The sequence below is a fragment of the Microcaecilia unicolor genome, chromosome 7, assembly GCF_901765095.1.
Source record: "Microcaecilia unicolor chromosome 7, aMicUni1.1, whole genome shotgun sequence".
NCBI lineage: Eukaryota > Metazoa > Chordata > Amphibia > Gymnophiona > Siphonopidae > Microcaecilia > Microcaecilia unicolor.
The window spans coordinates 193,196,328-193,221,974 of record NC_044037.1 but is presented as its reverse complement, the minus strand read 5'-3'; the positions used below and the strand labels follow the sequence as shown (position 1 = coordinate 193,221,974).

Below are 25,647 nucleotides of genomic sequence, written 5' to 3'. Positions count from 1 at the left end.
GGATCATGCCTTAATCCCTCCAGTGGTTATTTGGTCATTTAGGGCACCTTTTTATGACTTAGTCTAGATCAAAACGTCTGGACATTTTTGCTTTGTTCCATTATGGCAGAAAAACATCCAAGATCTGGGAACACCCAAATCCCACCCCATACATACTCAACCCCCCCCCCCCCCCCCCCCAATGTGCCCCCTGGATGCACTGCAGACAAACTGCATAGAAACACATCTTAAAAATGGGTTTCATAAAAAAACAATTGAACGTTTTGGCAAAAAAAGTTCCTCTGCCGCTTTGTGCCGCTTTTTGGACATCTTTCTATTTTGAAAATGAGCCCCATAATCATCAGTCTGTTAACTCAACAAAACAGTCATAGTGTAAACCCATCAAGTGCCAAAAGTATCAAAAAGTCTTAAGAAGTTAGGCTGAAAGGAAGAATTGTGGAATATGTTCAAAAGAAAGACCTCACCCTGATGCAGAGTAGAGCTCAAAACACTATTGTGTTGGTGATTTGGTTGCGTTCATTTCAATGAAGTCAGAAATATGGTTGAATATAAGTCTCCCCTCTCAATAAATTAAGGGGCCCTTTTACTAAAGCTTAGTGTGCACTAATAGAAAAGGCTCATTTTCAAAGCACTTAGACTTACAAAGTCCCATAGGTTACTATGAGGGGCATTTTCGAAAGAAACGTCCAAGTTGCAATTTGGACGTCCTTGCAAAACGGCGAAATTCAGAGGTGGGGAAACCCGTATTTTCAAAAATACCGTCCATCTTTTGTTTCAAAAATACTGTCAGAGACGTCCAAATCCTTAAATTTGGACGTCTCTAGATTTAGACATCCCACATGGACGTTTCTGACGTTTGGCGATTTTCGAAACCAAAGACGTCCATGTCAAAAACATCCTAATGCAAGCCATTTGGATGTGGAAGGAGCCAGAATTTGTAATGCACTGACATGCCAGGACACCAACTGGGCACCCTAGGGGGCACTGCAGTGGACTTCATACAATGCTCCCAGGAACATAGCTCCCTTACCTTGTGTGCTGAGCCCCCCCAAAACCCACTACCCCTAACTGTACACCACTACCATATTCTTTACGGGTAAAGAGGGGCACCTAGATGTGGGTACAGTGGGTTTGTGGTGGGTTTTGGAGGGCTCGCTGTTTCGTCCACAAATGTAACAGGTATGGGCCTGGGTCTGCCTGTCTGAAGTGTACTGCAGTACCCACTAAAATTGCTCCTGGGACCTGCATGCACTGTCATGGACCTGAGTATGACATCTGAGGATGGCATAGAGGATGGCACGACATATTTTTAAAGATGTTTTTTGACGGTGGGAGGGGGTTAGTGACCACTGGGGGAGTAACGAGAGGTCATCCCTGATTTTCTCTGGTGGTCATCTGGTCATTTCGGACACCTTTTTGTGCCTTATTTGTAAGAAAAACACGTTCGGGTGAAAATGTCCAAGTGTTCATCATGGACGTCCTTATTTTTTTCGATTATGGGTCAAAGACGTCCAACTGTTAGGCACACCCAAGTCCCGCCTTCTCTAAGCCTCCGACACGCCCCCTTGATATTTGGATGTCCTTGCGACGGAGTGCAGTTGGAGATGTCCAAAATCGGGTTTCGATTATACCGATTTGGACGTCTCTGGGAGAAGGACGTCCATCTTCCGTTTTATGTCGAAAGATGGTCGTCCTTCTCTTTCTAAAATGAGCCCATATATAACTTTGTAAGTTTTAGGGGCTCTTTTACAAAGGCATGCTAAAAAGTGGCCTACGGTACTGTGGCCTAAAATGTCTGGAAAAAAAAGGGGGGGGGGTTGGTCCTGGAAATAGACATGCGGCAAAATGAAAACCAGCACATGTCTATTTACGACCTAAGCCCTTAACGGCACACATTGACATAGCTATAAGGACTCACGCGTTACCCATGCGGTAACCGTCCAGCACGTGCCAACTGCTGATTACTGCTGGGAATGCCCCCGTGGTAGAAAATGGAAAATTATTTTCTACCATATGTTTTCGGTGTGCACCTAATTTGGAATTACCGCCAGGCATATGCGCTAGCTGGGTGGAAATGCTGATTTGGTGCATGCTGTACGCGCGTAGGCTCCTACGTGTCTTTGTAAAGGGTCCCTCAGTGCTTTGAAAATATGCTTCTTAGTGTGTGCAAAATGCTGTGTCATATTTTATACCTATAGTCCATGTGGCACTTAGCACACATTAATGTCCGTTAGTCCTTTAGTAAAAGGGCCCCCAAGTATTTTAAGCATTTGCTGATTCTGTTTTGAACATAGTGATGAAAATTGATTTTTTTATATTTTTGGCACTTGATAGGTTTACACCAGGGGCATAGCCAGACTTCGGTGGGAGGGGGGTCCAGAGCCCGAGGTGAGGGGTTACATTTTAGCCCCCCCCCCCCCCCGGCGCCGCCAACCCCCCCACTATTTTTGACCTCCCTGCCGTCACCACCACCTTTGACCCCCCCCCAGCGCCAACTCTTTTGACCCCCTCTTCCTGCCACCGCCAACCTTCCCCCGCTGTTGGGTACCTTTGCTGGCAGGGGTCTCCAACCCCCACCAGTCGAAGTCCTCTTCTGCGACGCGGCCGCGTTGCTGATCTGCAAGGGCAGGCTTCTGTTTCTGTGAGTCTGACGTCCTATGAACGCGCAGGACGTCAGACTCACAGAAACAGAAGCCTGCCCTTGCAGATCAGCAATGCGGCCGCGCCGGAGAAGAGGACTTCGGTTGGCGGGGGTTGGGGACCCCCGGCAGCAAAGGTACCCAACAGCGGCGGCAGGGGAGGGTTGGCGGCGGGAGGGGGGTCGAAGGGGTCGGCGGCGGGTGGGCAGGGCCAAATCTACGGGGGCCCATGCCCCCGTGGCCCCACGTAGCTACGCCCCTGGTTTACACTATAAGACTGTTTTGTTGAGTTAGTGGACAGGTGATTATATCTTTGAGAGGTGTGCCACTGGTCAAGAAGTTAGACGTTATTGCCTCTGATGTAATGGTCCAGTTCTTTATTTTCATTTTAAAGTTGACTATTGTATAAAAAAATTTTAAACAACCTTGTTTTGAATCTAACATCATATCAGTCGATATTCAACCAGTGGTGGTCAATGTTTTTATGTCTGCTGCTGGCTATATTCCCAGATATTCAATGCCGGGCCATGTCCAGGCACCAGCATTGAATGTCCAGTTTTAGGCTGGCTGCTAAAACTTATGCAGTTAAGTGCAATATTCAGCACCTGACCACATAAGCTGAACCACTTAAAGACAGGACTGCTATTTATATGTCCCAATTTAAGCAGTTATCTTATGTGGTCAAGGGCTGAGTATCGTCGCATAACCACATAAGTGCAAACTCTACCCCAGAATGTCCATAATTTAGCTGGTTTCGGTGCAGACACTAACCACGAATATTCAATGGCACTAACCGGTTAAGTGCCTCTTAATATCAGCAGTTTGCCACAGACAAGTGATTTAAGTGGGCAGGATCCTCTCCTGCCCACTTCAATTGATTTGCATATTGGTCAGGGAATCTTTTGATAAAGGAGTTTTGTTGAAGAAGATTATTGTTTTTCACCTGTATTGAGGACCATATTGTTGGCCTTAATAAAATAAGCTTAAAATGGGAACCTTTGTGAACTTCTCACATAGACATTATATTACAAAATTATGTGTGTGTGTGTGACATGTTTTCTGTAGACTGTTTCTTACACTGCCAATATTTATCTAATTTAAGGGCTGATTCACTAACACACACTGTAATGAACTACTGTTACTGTGGGTTTCACATGTGCTAATTGCCACCAGACTCATTACAGTCTTAATGAACTACTATTATCCTACGTGGATGACATCCTGCTTCTCTTACCAGTGACAGCATCAAAGATAAAACTCAGTCTATAGCGAATGGCAAGACTGCTGTTAGCACCTGGGCTCTAACCAATAAACTGAAATTGAATGCGCAAAAAACAAGGTCCTGTGGTTCCAAAATTGGGGAGTTGAGGTCCCATCATCAATATCTTTGTCCAATGGTTAAAGCTTTACAGTTCACTCATCTTCTATTCCCATATTAACCAGTTATGGAAGAAAACACTATTCAAAATGACATAGCTATGTCTAATCAGATCATTTGCACTACTAGTCCAAATGTTAGTCCTACCTCACTTGGATTACCGTAATGTTCTATTTCTTGGTATTAAGTGTCAATATCAGAAAAAAACTGTAAATCATACAGAACACAGTTGCTAGACTAATATACAGATTAAATAGACATACTTGTGTTTCAACTCATCTTAACAAACTGCACTGGCTTCCCATAGCAGAAAGACTCAGGTTCAAAGCTGCTTGTTTAGTTTTTCAAATCTTACAGGGTTTCAACTTTGAACTGCTGACTAAGACCACTTTGCTTCGTTTGGTCCAGTCTAACAGACTGAAAGAACAACTGATGCTAGAGTCACCGTTTCAAAAGTCAATTCAAAATCAGAAAATTTTCAGCTCTCTATTCCCTGTACGTGGAGTTAAAATATGGAACTCTCTATCTATTGCCATCAGAACAGAAAACAGCTACCTTATCTTCAGGAAGTGGCTAAAAACCTTTCTCTTCCCAAAGACTGCTTCATAACAATCCATTGATTTCTACCTCCTAGTATCATCCATTATATTTTCCTATAATGTTTTTGCCTCATGCATTACAACAGTAGTCTTTAATTGTTCTCATACCTCACACCAGGGGCGTCGCTAGGTGGGGCCACAGGAGCCTAGGCCCCCATAAATTTCATCCAGGCCTCTGATCTTGCTGGCGGGGTCCCCAACCCCCAACAGCCGAAGCCTTCTTCAGCGTCGGTCTCTGGCGCTGCCGTGTTCGCTGCCCTGCTCTTTCTTCTTGCTGACGTTCTGTGCATGCTCCTTTATGTGACACTAAGCATGCTCAGTTTCATGTAAAGGAGAATGCACAGGATGACAACAAGAAGAAAGAGCAGGGCTTCTGTGATTTCCATCTCTTCACCCTCACAGGGAGGGAAAGCACAGATAAGAAAGAGAACTTGGACTCAGTTAGGCGCAGCCAATAAATTACCTTTATTGGTATCTCACAGAGTCAAATACAAATAATAGTTCTCTCCCTGGAGCAGGTTGTCAGTCTGCAACGCGCATCCTGAAAGACAAGAACTGCTCAACTCTCACCCCCCCCCCCCCCGCTATCACATAAATACTGTCATAAGTTTCGCTTCTCCCAAATCATGTGATTTCCCCTAAACTAGAAATCAGAAACAGTCTATGCCATATATCGATATTCCGGTATTATATAACTCTCTCCTGATGTGTTTGCATGTGAACAGTCGGTGGCCATTGGCTAATCAGTTATCAGTTCTTCGTGCACATAGAACAATACCCCTGTGTCCTCTCTCTGTGGTTCTTAGGCTCACTGTGTCCTCAGTCTGTCTCCTAGCAACTTACAAGGTTACATCCACCCTATATGAAAAACATACTCAGCTAAAAACAAATGTTATGAAGTGTCAGTTCTCAGGTCCTGAGAAAGCAATGATTGTTACACAAGGTGCTGAGTTAGTAGGCTATCATGTGAGAACCAAACTGACAGTACAGGCCTTAGGCCTAGACCTTAGTAACAGGCCAAGCATAGGAAGGCAGATACACAGCGAACGCGGCTGCGCCGGAGACCGGAGCTGAAGAAGGTTTCAGCTGGAAGGGGTTGGGGACCCCACCAGCAAAGATATTTGCTTTTGTGGGGGGAGGGAAGAGGTGGTGAGGGGAAGCAGTGAGGAGGTGAGGGGGAGCGGCGAGGTGGTGGGGGAGTGAGGTGGCGGGGTGGCAGACTAAAATGTGTCCCCCAACTTGGGCTCTGGCTCCCTTCCACCGCGAGGTCTGGCTATGCCCCTGCCTCACACTAATATTATCAGCTTTTGTCTCACCTAGAATGTAAACCGCATTGAACCCTGGAAAGGGGATATTAGCAGTATATAAGAATTGATTTGATTTTATTACTTTTAGTGCATGCATAAGTAATGATAGTGCAGATTACGGCACTTGACTGATTCAACCCCTTAAGTTGCCCTTCAAAAGTCTGTGCTTTCTTCACTAGAGTCACATTAAGAAATATGGCCTTGTGGCCATTTTCAAAGCACATAGACTTACAATATGTAACTTTGCAAGTCTATGTGCTTTGAAAATGAGCCTCCTACATGTTAGGTTCAGAAGGCAGATTCACAATTCATTCATAGAAGAAAATATTTTCCAGTTGCTTTTATTTAAAATAAATATCATGGAGGTGCTGTAATGCATTTTTATTTTTTTCCCCAACAGTTTCTTTCAGCTTGGGCTTCCAGCTTAATTGGAAACAACCTCAGGTGAGATACAACACCATGAACCTTCCTGTATAAGTACCTGGATTTTCTCTCTATTTTAAAGGCCCTTCCCCAACTCATTTAGCCCAATCACTGCAGCAAAAGGCCTCAGCTAGGGCCACACAGCAGGGCTCCTTCAGGGCTATGAATGCAGCCTCTAAAGCACTCTCAGTCCGGGCTAACCTTTGGAGCAGAAGCCTAGCCCAGAAAACAATAATCTCTGTGGCAGCACAAGTTGCTGCTTTCAACACATACATTTAACATCTTGTTTCATAAATTGCAAATGAGTTATCCAGACTGAATTTTACCCTTCCAGATAACTTTGATGCTTATATTGCGTAGGGGAATAATTATTAAGGGCGGCATATAATCTGGTGTCATGCCATGCCATATTTATTTATTTATTTGTTACATTTGTATCCCACATTTTCCCACCTATATGCAGGCTCAATGTGGCTTACATAGTACCGTAAGGCGTTCGCCATGCCGGTAAGGAACAAATACAAAATGGTTTTATGGTGGAAAAAGGTTCATGTGTTACAGATACATTTGGGAATCATAGAGAGGAAGAGTTGCGTTATGTCTATTACTAGCTTAAGTTTCCTTGTGTAGTAGGGTACAGGTATTTAAGTTGGGTCAGTAGGGTATGCCTTTTTGAATAAGTTAGTTTTTAGTGATTTCCTGAAGTTTAGGTGGTTGTATGTTGTTTTCACGGCTTTTGGTAGTGCGTTCCACAGTTGTGTGCTTATGTAGGAGAAGCTAGTTGCATAAGTTGATTTGTATTTGAGTCCTTTGCAGCTTGGGTAGTGGAGATTTAGGTATGTTCTTGTTGATCTGATTGTCTTTCTGAGTGGTAGGTCTATGAGTTCTGTCATCCTATATAATAATTCTCACCTCCAATGTTCGGTCTCTGCCTGGGACCGTGGCAACGTGGTCTGATTCCGGCAGTAGATCAGTGACGTCATCTGCATCTCACAGCCTCTTCTATCACTTCTGTTTCTGCTGTTCGTGTGGTCCCGCCCTTGAGGGCGGGACCACACAAACAGCTGAAACAGAAGAGAGGCTGTGTGAAGCGGTGTCCCTACAGTGCAGGAGGTAAAAACGTGCAGGAGGTGGGGAGGGGGATCCTGAAATGACAAGGGAAAGGGGTCCTTCTTTCGCTTCTGTTTCAGCTGTTTGTGTGGTCTCGCCCTTGAGGGCGGGAACACAGGAACAGCTGAAACAGAAGCAAAAGAAGAGGCTGTGTAAAGCATGCGGGAGGTAAAAACGTGCAGGAGGTGGGGAGAGGGATCCTGAAATGACAGGGGAGTGAAGGGGGGTCATGACTGACACGGGGGGAAGGGGGTCATGAAACTACAGAGGGGGTCCTGAAACGACACGGGGGAGGGGATTCCTGGAAATCAACTGGAAGGGTAGGGGCCGGTCCTGGAACTGGAAGGGGAGGGGGGTCCTGGATCAGGGGGTAGGGGGGATGGGAAGAAGGGGGAGGGGAAGAAGGGGAGGAGGAGGGGGAGGGGTCCTGGAACTCGGACAGGGGGGAGAGGCGGAGTGGGAAGGGGAGAGGGGGGGTGGGAAGAATTGGCAAGGGGGGTCCTGGAACTCACATGTGAAGAAGTGGGAGGGGTTTCAGGAACTCAGACAGGGGTGGAAGGGGGGGAGGGGAGGGGGGAGGGGAAGGGGGTTCAGCAAACTCTCAGTCTCGCTGTGTCTCACATATGCACTCGCACACACTGTCATTCTGACACACACATACTTCTCTCACAGACACAATCGCACCCAATCTCACTATCTCTCTGACACACACACACACTCGCACAGTCACTCTCTCTCTCTCTCACAGTCACTCTCACACACACACTCTCTCAAACATACACACTAAGAGGAAAACCTTGCTAGCGCCCGTTTCCATAAAAACTGAAGCAGGCCTTTTTTACTAGTTTATGATATTTCAAAGGCAAAAACACATAATTTAAAAATAATCCTGGCTTTAATGGGCAACCAGTGCAGCTTGCATAATAATAGAGTGGTGCGATATTTTGAGGACAAGCCTTGCTGCTGTATTTTGGTCCCTTTGTAACCTTTTTAGGACGCCCTCCTTACATCCAATATAGATGGAATTGCAGTAATCGAACTGAGTTAAAACCAAGGATTGAACTAGAAGTCTAAAGATGTCTGGCGAGAAATATGATCTGATTTCCTCAGCTTCCAAACAGACCTGAATGATTTTTTCACTACTGAGGAAACCTGAGGCTCGAATGTGAGGTGACTGTCAATTAATACACCCAGTACCCTAAGCATAGAATCTAGGGGGTACAACACATTGTCAATCTTAAAATTATTATATACACTACGGTCAAAGAGGTTGGTTACCACAATAAATTTAGGTTTATTTCTATTTAAATTAAACTTAAATTCGGCCCAGGATTCCAACAAATCCAGACCAAGTCTAATATTAGGGACAATTTCTGGAAGACCAATCTTGAAAGGGATGTATATTGTGACATTGTCTGCGTAAATAAAAGTGCAAAACCCCGCTGTCTCTAGCCTTTCACCTAGTGAAGCCATCAAACATTGAAAAGGATTGGAGAAAGTGGCGAGCCCTGTGGCACCCACAGTCAGGAGACCAGGAAGGTGAGAGAGAACCTGACAATGTAACCTGATACAATCTAGATTTTAGGAAGCCGCGGAATCATTGGCGGACCTTCCCACACAATTCAAACTGATCAGATATTAAGGTGGTCAAGACTGTCTCGGTACTATAACAAGGCCTAAAGCCTGACTGGGATTTATGCAAGAGGGAGAAAGAGGAATGATGATTCATAAGCTGAGTACCAACTATTCCCTCTGTTACCTTAGAGGGGCATAATCGAAAGGGACGCCCAAGTTTTGCTGAGGACATCATTGCAAAATGTCCCGGTGAAGGGGCGGGGAAACCCGTATTATCGAAACAAGATTGGTGTCCATCTTTCGTTCCGATAATACGGTCGGGGACGCCCAAATCTTGACATTTAGGTCATCCCTAGAGATGGTAGTTCCTAGACTTGGTTGTTTCTGATTTTTGGCGATAATGGAAACTAAGCACTCCCATCTCAGAGATGACCAAATTCAAGCCTTTGGTCATGGGAAGAGCCAGCATTCGTAGTGCATTGGTCCCCCTGACATGCCAGGACATCAACCGGGCACCCTAGGGGGCACTGCAGTGGACTTCACAAATTGCTCCCAGGTACATAGCTCCCTTACCATGTGTGCTGAGCCCCCCAACCCCCCCAAAACCCACTACCCACAACTGTACACCACTACCATAGCCCTTACGGGTGAGGGGGCACCTAGATGTGGGTACTTTGGGTTTCTGGTGGGTTTTGGAGGGCTCACATTTACCACCACAAGTGTAACAGGTAGGGGGGGATGGGCCTGGGTCTGCCTGCCTGAAGTGCACTGCACCCACTAAAACTGCTCCAGGGACCTGCATACTGCTGCGATGGACCTGAGTATGACATTTGAGGCTGGCATAGAGGCTGGCACTACATATTGTAGAATTTGCCCTTTATTATTTGCTGAACCAGCATCTCACACTTAGTCCTCTGTTTTATTCTACTTTTCTTACTTGACTGTTGCCCTTTATGATATATTATTATAATTTCTTATTTGCTTTCCAAATATAAGATTGTAACTGCCTTGTTTTTCCTTGATGGAAGGTAGTATAATAAATTCTCAAATAAACTAACAAACTAAATCTATTTGCAACCTACTTTATAAAGACAAAAGCATCTTTATAAAATTGCAGCTGATTTCTCAGAGCAGATGTAAGTGTGCATTGACTTGATATGTGCGATTGTGTGCATTTTGCAAAGTATGTGCATAAATTGTGATGCCACCCATGCTCTTCCCAAATTCAGCCTTGGACGACAGCAATACCAAAAATGTGTGCAAGTATACACAGCGGCATACCTAGCTTGCTTGCCACTCAGGGTGGGTCGCTGCTGCTCCCCACTCAAGACGTGTCACACCCCCACCCCCTCGAACTGCGTCACCCCCCCCAAAAGTGCATCACCCCCACCCCCCAATGCATGTCACCCTCTCTGAAGTGCATCATCCCCATTACCATTCCTCCTAGGAAGGGGGTGCATGGAGCAGTTGCGCAGCTGTCGGCTCTGCCAGTCCCTGCCCCAGAACAGGAAGTAACATCAGAGGGGGCAAGGAACTGGTGGAGCTGACAGCCGCACATCTGCTTCACGGCCCCCTTACTGCCTGCAGCCCGAGATGGACCTCCCCCAGTTCCCTGCCCTTGGTACGCTAATGAGTATACGTAATCTTGCCGTTGTGTGCACTTTCATGTGCAGGGTAATTTTATAACATCATTACACCACGGCTAGACCGAGGGCTGTATAGGCTGTGTAGCCACACAAAGCACAAGGGAGATGGGGCATAAAAATCCCCCCCATCCTTTGTCTCTCCTTCAGTGACCATGGTGTAGTGGACAGTGCAGGGGTGCTGCACTGTTCCCTCTAAGATCAACAGGAGTCCTCCAACCGCATTGCTGCCTGTGGGTGATGGTGCTTTAATATTATGTTTTCAATTGCTAGGGACAGGCAGTTCCCTGGAGTCTTGCAGAGCTTGCTGTCCCTCACAATTGACAATGCAATAGTGAAATGGCACCACTGACTGGCGGGACTGTACATGGAGGACTCCCGCTCAGTTTCGAGGGGATCAGTGGCTCTGGGGCATGTCACACAAGCTGTGAGTCCAGCTTGGCACATTCCTGCATTATGGGGTACATTCTAGAAAGGGCTCCAAAAATGTGGGCACGAAACCCCAATTCTATAACCACAGTTGCTTGCAAAATTGTTGTTATAGAATAGAGCGTAAGTCAGCTTTAGTTCGTTCAGTTTTTAAAAAATCTGATCTGAGTCCAGGTGATCCCATCAATTACCATCCTATTTCTAATCTTTGCTTTCTAGTTAAGTTACTAGAATGGGTTGTTTACTCTCATCTCTATTCTTTTGCAGAAGATACTTTAATTTTTCATCCCCAACAGGTGGGATTCCTTAGTTTGCGATCTCCACTCTACTCTTGATTAACACAAAATTTCACTATTGATTTCTCTGGACCTTTCTTTGGCTTTTGAAGTTGTTGATCACTCTCTCCTGCTTGCCGTCTCTGAGGTTGGTATTTCTGCTGTGGCTTGGTTTTCCCCTTTTCTATCGGATTGCTCATTCTCAGTCTCTGTCAGGTCCTCAAATTCAGCATGGTAAGGGAGCTATGTACCTGGGAGCAATATGGTGTCCCCCAAGGCTCAGTTCTTTCTCCACTTCTATTTAATATTTTCTAAGTCCACTGGCCTTTCTTCTCCAAGATTTGAATGTAAATTTCTATGTTTATGTTGACAATATTCTCTTGGTTTTTCCTTTCTTTCCACATCAAATGATCTCTCCAAAATACAATCTTGTCTCAATTCTGTTCTATCATGGCTTACCAGACACAGAATAATTCTTAACCCTGACAAAACTATTGCTTTCTGGGTCACTGGTCCATTTTCGATCCCTACAATTCCTCTGACCCTCTTCAATCGATCAGTTCAACCAGTTAACACCTCCCGTTACCTGGGCATCCTATTAGACTCACAACCATCCTTCACTCAACATATTTCTTCAGTTCTTAAATCAGGTTTCTGCAGTCTTTGTCAATTACACTCTATTCGTTTATATTTCGATTTTTCCGCCTTACATTCTCTGGTACATGCTTTTGTTATTTCTAAACTTGATTACTGTAACTCATTTTTTGCAGGACTCCCTCACTCTCAGTTAAAAAGGCTCAGAACACTTTACAATTAGGCTGTCCATTTCCTCTGTAAAGCTAAATGTTCAGATTACGTCACCCATCTTTGATTGCTCCATACACTCCTACTAGATCTTTACGTTCTTTAGATTCTCATCGCGTAGTTCTCCCACCTCCTAAGTCTGCACATCTACTTGACACTCTGCCTTCTATTTTCTTGGACCTAAGCTGTGGAACGATTTACCCCCATTTGTTCGTTCAGAACCCTCCTATAAAAAATTCAAGACATTGCTTAAAACACATTTTCTTTTTTGCTTGCATTTAATATTAACTCTCAGTGAGGTACTCTTTCTTGACTTGGGATTTCCAACATAATTTGATTATTTAAAGGTTTGCATATTTCTTTGTCTATGTTATCTTTCCTATTTTAGTGGAATTCTCTTTCTTCCCTTCTCCTGTTATATTTATTTTATTTGAATTTTAGTTTATTTGATATACCACTCTATTCAGATAGGGTGGTATATCAAATTTTAATAAACATAAACATATGGGCGTGTACGTTTAGGTGTGAGCATTTATAAAGCTGGTGTAAATGCTGGTACCTAAAGCTGGTAGTTGTACATGTAATTGACAGCATTCTATATCTTAAATGTGTACTGCAAGACATGCCCCTGACCCATCCATGTGCATGCCCCCTTTGTACTTGTAAGCTAGAGCATTTAGGCGTTAGGTTTATAAAATAGTGCCAGTGCAGTTACGTGAGTCCCAATTAGCACCAATTAATGCCAGTTAACAGCTATTATTGGTTCATAAGGCCAATTGGCACCTAATTTAACAATTGAGTTAGATGTATAACAGGGACTGTTTTATAACTTGTGTGGCTAAATTTGTGCGATAGTCAGGAATTTGGGCATGCAACCTTATAGAACCTGGGGGTATATTATGCATATGCATACATATATATATATATATACATGAAAATGACTTTATCAAATCATGCCCTTAATTCAAATCATGCCCTTAATAATTAGGGGGGCAGGTAAAAGGAAGGGGGGAGAAAGTTCCCCACCAAACATGTCATGAGGGCCGGCTCAATCTATGGACTAGGTGAGGCACTGGCTAGCGTGCCAGTAATAAAGGGTGCCAAAATCCTTGTCTAGCATCTCCCCTCCCTCTTCTCTTCTCTCCATCCCTCTGCCTGCAGGGGTGGGGGGGGGGGGGAGGAAGAGAGAAGGAGAGATGCTGAAATGGGATTTTGATGCTCTTTATCACCAGTGTGTGGGGGAAGGAGGGACTTGAGAGGAGGAGATACTGGATCGCTGGCGGGGGGGGGGGGGGGGGGGGGGTGCCGTTACTGGATCATAGGTGTGGGGGGGGGGGGGACATTGATACAAAAGTTGACTCGGGGAGCTACAGTCCCTTGAGCCAGTCCTGTCTCAGAGAATGGAGGAAGGAGAGTTTCCTTCCATTCTGGTGCTCTACCCTTTACCTTCCCATTGCCTCCCCCTGTACCCTCCCCACCTTCTTTCCCCAAGTACCCGCATAACCTCTCTCTTTCCTGATGCTGTTCCTATTAGCTCTCTCCAGGTGCTGGAGTTTCCATATTGGTGCTAGAGTTGACAGCAACATCTTGGTCCAATCCTCAACACCAGCAGCGTCTCATCTACCCGGACCAAGGCTTTGCCCCAATAGCAGGCAACTAATTTTAATCCAAAAGCACTCTTCATCGAACTAGCAATTTTAGTACCACTTAAGGAACAGCATTTATATAGCAATGTAGTGCGATTAACATGAAGGGGAAAATGCCTCAGAACCCAACCTGCTTTTGCTTATTTGATAACAGGACTTATAGGGTGGTTCGGATCATTGGCATAAAAAAACCCTTCAAGTTATTATATTGCTAAATCTATCTGCTATGTCAATTTGTCTGGTTACCTTCTATACAGTGACTAAAACAAGACAAAAAAAGTATAAAAACTTAGCTTTTTCAAAACAATGCATGTTTCAATTTGTGCTCCAAACCACACTGACTGTGGCCAGCGTTCATAGCTGTGTCAAGGTGCCTCAGTTTAAATCAGCTACAGATCGCGATTAGGCTACTCCTCTTTGGGGGATGGAGTGTGGATGGAGCAGGTTGGAGTTGTGATGTACACATCTAAAGGGTATTTCTATAACCTTGGGTGCTTAAATGTACAGAATACTAGCATTTACACTCGCAAGTGTACACTTACCTGTGAAAGTGCCAGCATGGCGCTGAAGAGCTATTCTGTAATGGTGCATATATCTTACATAGGGTGTAAATACAAGGGGTATGCACATGGATGAAGCATGAGTGGGACATGGATGGGGCTCCCATTTACCCATATAATTTATAGAATACTGTAAGTTAAACACATCTCTGCTGCATTTAGGTGCTTGCTATTATGCCAAGTCTATGACTGGCATAAATGAGGGGATGTAAATGTTTGGCACACACTGATACCAGATTATGCTAGGATTCTCTAATGGAATTTGGATGCCCAGGTGCTGTTATAAAATAGGTCCTTACCATGCAGCCTTGGAGCACCTAAATGGAGAAACCCAGCTGTAGAATTGCCCTCATAATTTATAAAATACGTGCATACATGCATAGAATACATGCACATATGTGCACTTGCCTCTGAGGTGTAAATTTGTGTGAGTATTTATGGACTATTGGGGATAGTTCTGGGAGCCTGTTTTATAAAGGCACATAAGCACATATGTGTCCTTTATAAAATATAGCAGAGTCTCGATTATTCAACTTAAATGAGACCAACAGGTTGTTGGATAATTGAAAAGTTGGATAATACAGAAAAAGTGGATAAGGGATAAAAGAGAGATATATTAAATGTATGGTTCAAATGAGGAAACAATAAAAAAGAGTTTAAAACTTAATGTGCCTAAGAATCTTACCTAGTACTGCTGCTTTTTAACTAAACATAATGCCAGGAAAAAGAGAAACCTGTGTACATCTAAATGACAATGCTGTGTCACTGTTCCTTCTAAGCTGAGCTGGAGTTCTCTAACTGAATTGTTGCCAGTGCGGGATGGTGCTTCAATTTTCAATCCATAGGGACAGTCAGGCTCCCTTGAGTCCTGCAGAGCTTACCTGTCCTTCACTACTGAAAATGTGATAGTGAAACAGCACCCCCCACTGGCAGGACTGTAGGTGGAGGACTCCTGTTCAGCTTAGAGGGAACAGTGGCTGTGACATCACTTGGGCATGTTGAATAATCCAGAGTGCTGGATAAGCAAAACCCTACTGTAGGTGTTTTAAAGAATTTTTTAGGTGCCCTGTTAGGAAATTATCCGCTTTTGAAGTGATTTTTACAAGTAATATTAGCGTATTTATGGCAACATATGTACGCAAAATGGTTTTCATAAAGTTAGCAGGGAAGTGTAGTGAGCCCAGATGGGAATGAAAAGGCGGAGTCTCATTTGAGACTTCGCCCTTTCATTCCCATCTGGACTCACTATACTCCGTTTTCCCTGCTATTTGGCTTGTGTTTTTATAAACTTAGATCAGGTGTAAGTACATGCGGTGGCACAAAAATGCAAGTACTTTTTACTTTAGGCATTGCCAGGGCACAGTCTGAGTGGAACGCAGGTAGTGTCGGGAAGTAGGTATGTGGATTATAAAATACGATAACCAACAGGAATACTTGTGTACTCTACTGTATATGTGGACATTTGAACTTATTCTCAAGCAGGCATGTTGTAGGCACATAGGTGCTTATACAGTAATAACTCGGTTTTCGTTGACTTCGGTTATGGTCGGTTTCGGTTTTCGTTGATTTTTTCCGCAAAAACTTTGTCTTGGATTTCGTCGGTTGCCTCAGATTTTGTCGGCGTGCCCACGTGACCTCGCTGCTAATTTTGCGAAAATACATACTCCTGCTCGGTGTGGCGTTGTTTCTCGTTGTGTGAGCATCACCCCGCGCGTCTAGCCAAACAATTCCATTGCTTTCCAGGGTTTCTGTGCTTTTTTGATTCATAAGGAAATAATTGCCTCGGTTTTCGTCGGTTTCGGATTTCGCTGATTGTTTTCGGACGGATTATGGACGAAAACTGAGGTATCACAGTATATCTTTATAAACTAGGCACTTTCCTGATGACTTAATCTGGGCCCTCTGTTATAAAATCACCCTCTTAAGGAAAATTTTTATAAGGAGTGGCATAGATATAGATGACAAATACACATGTAATTAGCAGTGCTGTAGTCATTTATGTGGGTATGTGAACACACAGTTGCATACATGACAATGATCTGGCTATGTGCTATTTGTAATTACCCCTTGCCAACCTTCAATGGTGCATATTTTGCAGGTGGGCATTTGCATGGTTGGAGTTTGGTCAGAGTGAGGACAGGTTTCACACTTATGCACATAAATTAGGCAATACTATAGTTTACATGGCACTGAAGTAAGGATAAAAAAGAAGTGTGATAAAAGGTGATAGGCCAGAACATATCTTTAAGTCTTTGAGGAGTAATTTTTTTCCCTTTAATTAACACTCTTCCATTTTCCTAATCATTATTTTTGTTTTCTGCATTGTTAGATAGCCACTTATGTGACATTTAAAAGCTGAATGTTAGACGTAACTTAGGAGTCGATATTCAAAGTGATTTAAATGGCCAGAAACAGCTCCTGGCCATTTAAATTGTTTGTCCAGGGCTGACCATGGATATTGAACAGCATTTAACCAGACAGTGTCGCTGAATATACCTGCTTAGTACCTAAGCCAGTGGTTCCCAAACCCAGTCCTGGAGGCACCCCAGCCAGTCAGGTTTTCAGGATACCCATAATGAATATTCATGAGAAATATTTGCATGCACTGCCTTCACTGCATGCAAAGTTCGCTCATGAATATTCATTGTGAATATCCTGAAAACCTGACTGGCTGGGGTGCTTCCAGGACTGGGTTTGGGAACCACTGACCTAAGCCATAACCGACTATTTTGTGGGTGGTCCAGGGGTAGAGTCAGCACTTATAAGTGACAATATTCAGCACTTAACCGGATAAGGTAACTGCATAAATAGGACTGCATAAAACACGATTCATCTTAACTGGTTAAGTGCTGAGTATTGCACTTAGCCAGATAAGTTTCATACGGCTATGTGTGCCTGGCTATTCAGTGTCGATGCCCGGACATGGCTCAATATTGAATCTCCAGGAATAAAGCTACTGCCGGTCATTGAAATGTGGACAGCTGCCGGCTGAATATCAGGCCCTTAATTATTTGTTAGTTTTAATCGCACTTATTAGCTACTATGTAAGACTCAATTTCATAGAAAATTATTGGTTTTCTGTTATTTTTATGTCGTCTGTAGTGCTTCACTCCCCTGGACTAATATATTGATGCCTGGAACATCATGCTGTTTGCAAAATCTCTAACTCACCCTAAGTCTGATACAGTAAGGCGATGTCAGTAGTTAGAATCTCTGAGCACGATTAGAAACCAAACCAAACTATTTCAGTAATATACCCTTGAGTATGGAATTTAAACACTCTGGGTCCCTTTTACTAACTTGAGCTAAGATGCCCTTACATGGGCCTTTCCCATGTGCTAAGCCCATTTCTAGTGTGGCTGTCAAAAAGGGCTTTTAAAAATTTGTTTTATTTCTGGCCGTGCACTAATGCTAGCATCAATATGAGGCCATGAACAAATAATAACCACAGGAGCACTTACTGCCTCGGAGATTGGGTGGCAGAGCCGGTGGTGGGAGGCAGGGCTAGTGGTTGAGAGGTGGGGCTAGTGCTGGGCAGACTTCTATGGTCTATGCCCTGAAAATGGCAGATACAAATCAAGGTCAGGTATACACAAAAAGTAGCACATATGAGTTTATCTTGTTGGGCAGACTGGATGGACCGTGCAGGTCTTTCTCTGTCGTCATCTACTATGTTATTATGTTACTATTTAGGAAGTGCTAAGGGATCCCATGTTATGGACATGCTAACCAGTTAGTGTGGCAGTAATGTAGATGCACTAGCTGATCAGTGCATCAATGCCCATCCTCTACCCCTGAAATGTTACCCTCCCCCCTCAAAATTACAAAAAATAAAAAATTACCACACACTTAGCATATGCAGATGCCAAAACTAACACGGAATGCTTTAGCACATCCCGTGTTATGCTATTTTTGCTGTGTTCAGGGCTTCGTTTGAGGGGGTACTTGGGGGTACCAAGTACTGGCACCTTTTCCATTGTCTGCTAAAATTGACCCATGGTCCCCGAGTTTTAATGAAACACCGATTCTACACACCGATTCTGCTTTCCCTCAGCGATCACCCCACCCCTGAAGGGTGGCCTGGCATTTGAGTACCGGCACATTTTTCACTAGAAAAAAACACACTGGCTGTGTTAAGCGTGTGTTGGCATTTATATACTACTCACATACTACTACTAATTTCTATAGCACTACTAGACATATGCAGCGCTGTACACATTATATACAGGTACTTTCTCTGTCCCTAGGGAGCTCACAATCTAAGGGGTCCTTTTACTAAAGTGCACTGAAAAACGGCTTGAGGTAGTGTAGGCACGGATTTTGGGTGCGTGTCGATCCATTTTTCAGCGTGCCTGTAAAAAAGGCCTTTTAAACATTTTTGCCGAAAATGGAAGTGTGGCAAAATCAAAATTGCTGCGCGTCCATTTTGGGTCTGCGACCTGTTACTGCCAGCCACTGACCTAGTGATAAAGACTCATGCAGTAACCGGGCGGTAATGACCTACACGCGTCAAATGCTGCTTGGCGTGCGTCCGATACATGCGCCTGAAAATAAAAATTAATTTTCTGACATGCATATCGGACACACGCAAAAAATGAAATTACCGCAAGAGCCATGTGGTAGCCAGGTGGTAACTCCATTTTGGTGCGTGTTGGGCACATGTAGACGCTTACGCAGCTTAGTAAAAGGGCCCCTATGTTTTTTGCATCTGGGGAAATGGAGCGATAAGTGACTTGCCCCCTCTAATTTTTACTATTTGAATACTACGTTACCTTTTGTCAGTTCAATATAGGCATTATGGACTACATTCTATATATCGTGCCTAAAATATCGGTTTCCGAAACAAATTTCACCTAAATTTCCATGTGGTTTATAAGGTTATCAATAGAAATCAATCAAAATAAAACATGGAAAAGAAAATAAGATGATACCTTTTTTATTGGACATAACTTAATACATTTCTTGATTAGTTTTCGAAGGAAGCCCTTCTTCGTCAGATCGGAAATAAGCAAATGTTTTCACTTATATACACTGTCAGCTAGCACATTTGCTTATTTCCGATCTGACGAAGAAGGGCAACCTTTGAAAACTAATCAAGAAATGTATTAAGTTATGTCCAATAAAAAAGGTATCATCTTATTTTCTTTTCCATGTTTTATTTTGTTTGATTTCTATTGAAATATTCAATCATTCTGAATTCAAAGGTCTTACTTTCTTGTATGGAAAGGAACAGAAGGGCACACTTCCCTGTAATTTATCCAGTTGCAAACTATGCCAAAATATTTCACAGGACCCCACAGTCATCCACAAAGGAAAGATATTCCACATAAAGGAATCTTTCACTTGCTCATCTTCCAATATGGTATATATCATTCAGTGTAAAAAAATGTAACGAAGGATGCTATATTGGAGAAACAGGCCAGATGCTTAAGACAAGATTCAATTTACATAGACATTACATGAACAATACTGGTGCCAGTAGGGCTCCCACCCCGGTTGGTCAGCATTTTACTGGACCAGGACACTGTACCAGTGACTTCACAGTGAGAATCCTGAAAGGTAACTTTAAAACCATACAAAAACGTAAGACCTTTGAAGTCAGAATGATTGAATATTTTAACACCCAACAGAAAGGACTTAACAAGGAACTGGGGTTCCTAGCCCATTATAAACCATAAAGCTGTATTTCTCTGTTGATCACCCCACCCCTCACCTATCCACACCCATCCTGTTAGAATATCAATGATATGCTTTGATGTCCCCATGCATACATCCTACCCACCCCCACCCTCCCACCCTGTCAGACTGTCATAGTAATGCTTGAATGTTTTCACTTATATACACTGTCAGCTAGCACATTTGCTTATTTCCGATCTGACGAAGAAGGGCAACCTTCGAAAGCTAATCAAGAAATGTATTAAGTTATGTCTAATAAAAAAGGTATCATCTTATTTTCTTTTCCATGTTTTATTTTGTTTGATTTCTATTGATAACCTTAAGAGTGGACTAACACGGCTACCACACTCCTCTACTTAACATGTGGTTTATAGAATACACCGAGCACCTGTCCATGTGACTAAATTTAGTCATGGGCAGTTAGGCCAAGTAAGATTTGGTGTAAATGCTGATGTCAAAATTAGGCACAGACCGGGTGTATTCAATAACAGCACACATAAATTTTAGAAATGCCCACAATCCACTCATTCCATTCCCATGGCCACACCCCTTTTTCAGCCATGTGACTTAGAATTTATGTGCCTAGAATATGCTTAGACAGTTCTGCACATAAATTCTAATTAATGCCAATTAGGGTCAATAATTGCTTGTTAAGTGGCAATTATCGGCATTGATTGGCTTGTTAACTAATTAAGTTGTGTGTGGAAATCCAGAACATGACTGGATTTGCGCTCGCAACTTAAGTCACGTTATATAGAATCCGGGGTATATTTATACAATATATCTCTGTCTATATTGCCTATCTAAAGTTTTGTAATCTGCTCTATGAAAAGGCTCTGTTGTTAAGTGATATATATGGTTAGTTACTGCACCTAGCTTCCCGTTCATTAGATATTTCTGTCAAAGCATTTGTCTTTTTCTTTACCTTTCTCTTTATACCACTTGCAGTATCCAATCAAAGAAGTTCTCGCTGAATAGTAAATACAACATGGATTATGCAGTTTGAAAGAACATTTTATGTACACTCAGGGGGTCAGGCATTCCAAGATCATAACATTTGGCACAACTAGCACAGTAGCACAGCGCATGCCAGTTCATTTAGCTACATGCATGTCAAGTTATCTGTACCAGAGAAGGAAGGATGGATTTTTTGGTGGCATGTTATTTTCTCTGACCCTTCCTTCTGTGGGACTCCAGTTTTCTTACTGTGTGCTGTGACATCATTCTGCATAGTAGAAATGACATCACAGCATTAGGGAACCAGCACATATGACCTCATTCAGGTCTGGACTTAGAAACTTCTCTCCTGCTACTTGACTGAATCTATATTTGGAGCTGGTTTGCCCCCTAATTTTCACAGAGATGTCAGTGATGTCTCTTCTTAAAAAAGGCACAGTGCACAAATTGGGGTGAATGATATTGTGCTCATTATACAAGTCAAACATAGTGCTGGCTCCAAATCTGTTTTCTACCATTTTCCATTCATTGGGGTCCAGAAAAAAAGAATGTCTGCTTCCTCTACACTATTCCATAATGATTATGCCAGCTCTCTGACCTTCTGCAAAAACCACTTATCCGTGTCCAGTGATGAACTTTTGAGGAGGGGGAGGGGCAAGGACAGACCCTCTTTTTTCACTGCCAAGACTTAGGCGTATAGACCAGGTCTCAAATAGGGCGGCTTGGTTCCTTAACACAATAAAAGGTAGAAAAAAGTCATTTAGTCATCCCTGTGATACAAATAAAATTATTTGGCTTGTTATACTGAAGACTGATGGCCCTTCATAAATAATCTAATAGAGATTCCCAACAAAAGGAATTGTCTGTTAAACATAAATCCAAAGGAGTTTATGGTATTTCTTAGTTTGCAACTTAAAAGTGGTTTTTTGTAATCCTTTTATTTAAGGATTTTAACAATACAACCAACCATAGCTTGTGGTGGTTGGGTATGGTTGGGTGGGTTGATAGATTTAAAAGTTGGATAGGCTATGCGTTTTTTTTCTCTTGTTGTAGGCTTGATTTTGCTTAGGTCTTTTGTATCTAAAATGGAGTTCTTCTCTTTTCTGTACTTATGTATCTGTTTTAGACATATTTGTAAAAAGCCGCGATCACTGGTTGACAGGCAGTATATAAAGTTTTAATAAACTGTAAACTGTAGTTTTAAACTCTAGTTTACAATGTCTGGATGAACAAGATTAAGATTATTTTAGCTAGGCTTTGAGGGTAGGTTGGAATGGGCAGATTTTGAGCCCGAGGAAAGCCCATGCTCTTATGCACAAGTATTTTTGGCTACCAGCAGAAGCTCTCTCCTCTCCTCCAAACAGTGGGAAATAAGGATTTCGCGAAGGACACTTCATTAAGCAGCCAGTAGAGGGTGCAATTTAGCAACAATTTAGATACAGTACATCGCTGACCTTGGACCTTCAGTTAAAGATGAATTATGCTGCGAACCAACTCAAAAAGGGAATTTTCTAGGGAAATTTAGTAGCGCTCACTACCAATGGGACTTACATAGTCTAGAAAGCAGAATTTGATATTAAAAAGGATTTTGTGTTTAATAGGTAAAATAATTTGGAAAATAAAACTGTTGGTTTGAAACTGCAACATTAACTGCAAATTTCCTGCAAGATACAAATTCCAAGTAATTTGTAAGTTTGTAAACAACTATTCCCATCCAAAAACTGGTGGTGGGAGTCTTTGCCAATCACTACATTTTGAATCAATTGAAACCCTTGAGCTAGTAAATCCCAATCTGGGTCTATTTCCAGTGCCGATACACAGGGAAGTGGGAGCAGAGAAAGGCTAGACAAACCTCAGGAAACAATACAATTAAAATTTACTAGTCAAAAAATATATATAAAAAAGTAACATAAAACCAGTACTTTAAAAAAATATATAAAATAATACACCATAGCTAAGAATTCGGTAATGTACATTAAAATTAACTTCAAAGCTTGTCTAGCCTTCCTCTGCTCCCACTTCCCTGTGTATCGTTGCTTGTCCCGTGGGACTTTTTTTTGTTCAGCTACCTCCTGGTTGTCGATTTCCAGTGCCTACTGCTACCTGCTCATGCAATCCAGCTGTTCCTTGTACCTATTTCTCCAAAATGATCTGACCACATGCACTCACCTAACTTGGACACACACTGCACAGTGTGATAGTTAACGTTTTAGTGGGAATGTGCATGCAACTTCCTTAGAGTCATGTGTAGTTTTTTTTTTTTAAACAGCACAGATTTTCTCTCATAATCAGAGGAATTAAATAACTTAACCCCCCTCCAAAAAAAAAAAGTAACTTTGCAAAGCTGCAGTCTGACCCTGTATCACTATACTGGAAATGCAGAGTGCCTTTTGAATATCATTTCAACAATCAACTAATAAAAGTAACATTCAAGGAAAAGGAATTCAAGAATTGCTATGGGGAAATGGTAAAACCGCTGTCTCCTATATGGCATATATAGGTCATCAGTTTATTTATAATAATTCATGATCATGTCTTTGGCGATGAATGTGGTTATGGATGCCTTCAAATTAATGCACCCTTAAGCTTCCCATATTAGGTGAGATGTTTGTCCCAAGGGTCCCTTGATTGGCATGTAAGACCTATCAGAAAGCAGCAGCAGAGAAAGACGGATTTCCCCCCTCGGCTTGGAAGGCATCCATAAAATCCTGTTCACAGGTACTTCGTGAGGATTACTTGCCATTCAGTCGCTCAAAGCTCACAAGCCAGGCACACACATCAGCTCAAAATAAAGGCAAACCGTGAGCTGCTATGCTAGGGTTGGAGATTCAAGCAGAAACAGTTCACACACACTTCACTGCAAAAAAGATGATAGCTTATAGTCACTGAAATCCAGTAGCGTAGCATATTCAATATAGATTCAAAACCATAACCGCACTAAGGGAGCAGCAGCTGTACAAGTAAAACTTGGATCGTCTCTTTTACTAAAACTATCTGGGTGGATGGATAAAGTATCTGTCATATCGGGGTGGTATGATCAGATACGTGCAATTCCCCCAACTCTAAGCAGGACAGAATTTGCAAAGAGAAACAAATGACACTAATTAGCAAAAAGTACCTAGGATAAGAATTAGTAGCAATCACCATATATTTCATGCAATAACTGTGTGCATCATGCCCTTCCCAAGAGAAGGGATTTTAATATGCATGGGATACGATGCTGCTATGAAATAACCCCAGCAGGGTCTCCACCTTTACAGAAAATTATTACAAGGTAAAGAGGAATTATTTCTTGGAAAGCAAGTAGTGGGGATTTCTCACAAAATAATAACAATAATCTAGCCAGATGCCTGGAGTTCTTGGCTAGGTTCTCTGGGCTGCTTTGCCTGGTTGCTTCAGTGCTGTGCTAGAGGGGGGTTTCCCGGGAAATCCCTCGTTAAATGACTCTATGAAAACAAAGCTGGTGAGAGCCCTTGCTAAACTGCTCCCTGCTTTCAGTGACTATACCCAGTGCATCCATTTACCTTGATGCTGGAGAGATCGACTTTCGGTTCTTTGGGCTTGGCTGGTTCTGGGGCTGGTGCTGGGGCGGGAGCCGGGGCAGGAGCAGCGGCGGCAGGGGCTGCAGCGGCTGGTTTTTTAACATCCTTCTTGGGTGCCATTTCGGTCAAAGGTGAAGTTTGGTGTTTTGAGAAAAATGGAAAGGATCCACAAAAAGAGCAGCACACAACCCCTTGGACGTGGTTCCCAAAAGAAGGAGTAGCCTTAGTGATCTACAGCCCAATGCCCTGGAGGGGGACCCAATGTGTTAAACACTATAAGGGCATATATATATATTTCACTTAGTTCCTAGTACCATCTTGTCACATGGAGCTGGATTGGACAGTTCTGTAGTCAAGGGGGATGTCATTCACAGTCAGACTATAAATGGAAAATGAGGGGGGCCGGGGTTTCATCAAACCAAGGAACTTTTTTTTAAACCTTGCCTTTTTATAAGTCAAAAGGAGAAAGAAGGATGACAAAAGCCTTTGAGATCTCTTGTTGACATTGTAACCCCGGAGGGCCATTTTTCCTGGTAGAATGCCACTTTGGCAGAACGTGTAAATCATCCGCCGCCCCCCCCCCCCCCCCCTGTATGGCTTACCTTCTTGAAAGATTGAATTTCATCGTGGAATTTTAGCTTTAAGGGGCTGGGGAAAATCAGCCCTCCCTCGTCCTGTCTCCACCCCCTCCTCCTTTGCGAGAACGTATTGATCTAGCAAAGACTTGGGAGAGTTTAAAAATAAAAGCAGACGTATATGGCAAGCCTCCTTGTCTTCCAGTGAAAATGTGTGCTCGGTGTGTTCTCAGAGATTTGTCCAGCTGCAGCTCTGACCCCCCCCCCCCCTTCTTTTTTGCACGGATAAAAACAAGCTTTTCTTGATGAAGCTGTTACAGAGCACTTCCGAAAACGTTTTGCAGGATTCCTGGATTTCCTCTGTTTACGAATCCCAGACCGGACATCAGTCTAACATTCAAAGATCTCAATTTAATTCTCTTTCAGATCTCTAAAGCAAATTTCCCACCCTTCTCTATGTTTAATGTGTTGTGGAAGAGACTCAAAACATTTTGAATAATTATAACAAC

At 43.0% G+C, this 25,647-nt stretch overlaps 1 protein-coding gene across 1 annotated transcript in view; it reads right to left on the bottom strand.

Moving 5' to 3' along the window:
• Positions 1-24,836, bottom strand: part of MYL1 (myosin light chain 1) — a 47,379-nt gene extending 22,543 nt beyond the window's left edge. The window contains exon 1 of the mRNA XM_030209504.1: positions 24,546-24,836. Within this exon, the coding sequence (XP_030065364.1) occupies positions 24,546-24,683 (138 nt within the window). The 5' untranslated portion in view covers positions 24,684-24,836. The remainder of the gene's footprint in view (positions 1-24,545) is intronic.
• Between the last annotated feature and the right edge of the window lie 811 nt (positions 24,837-25,647).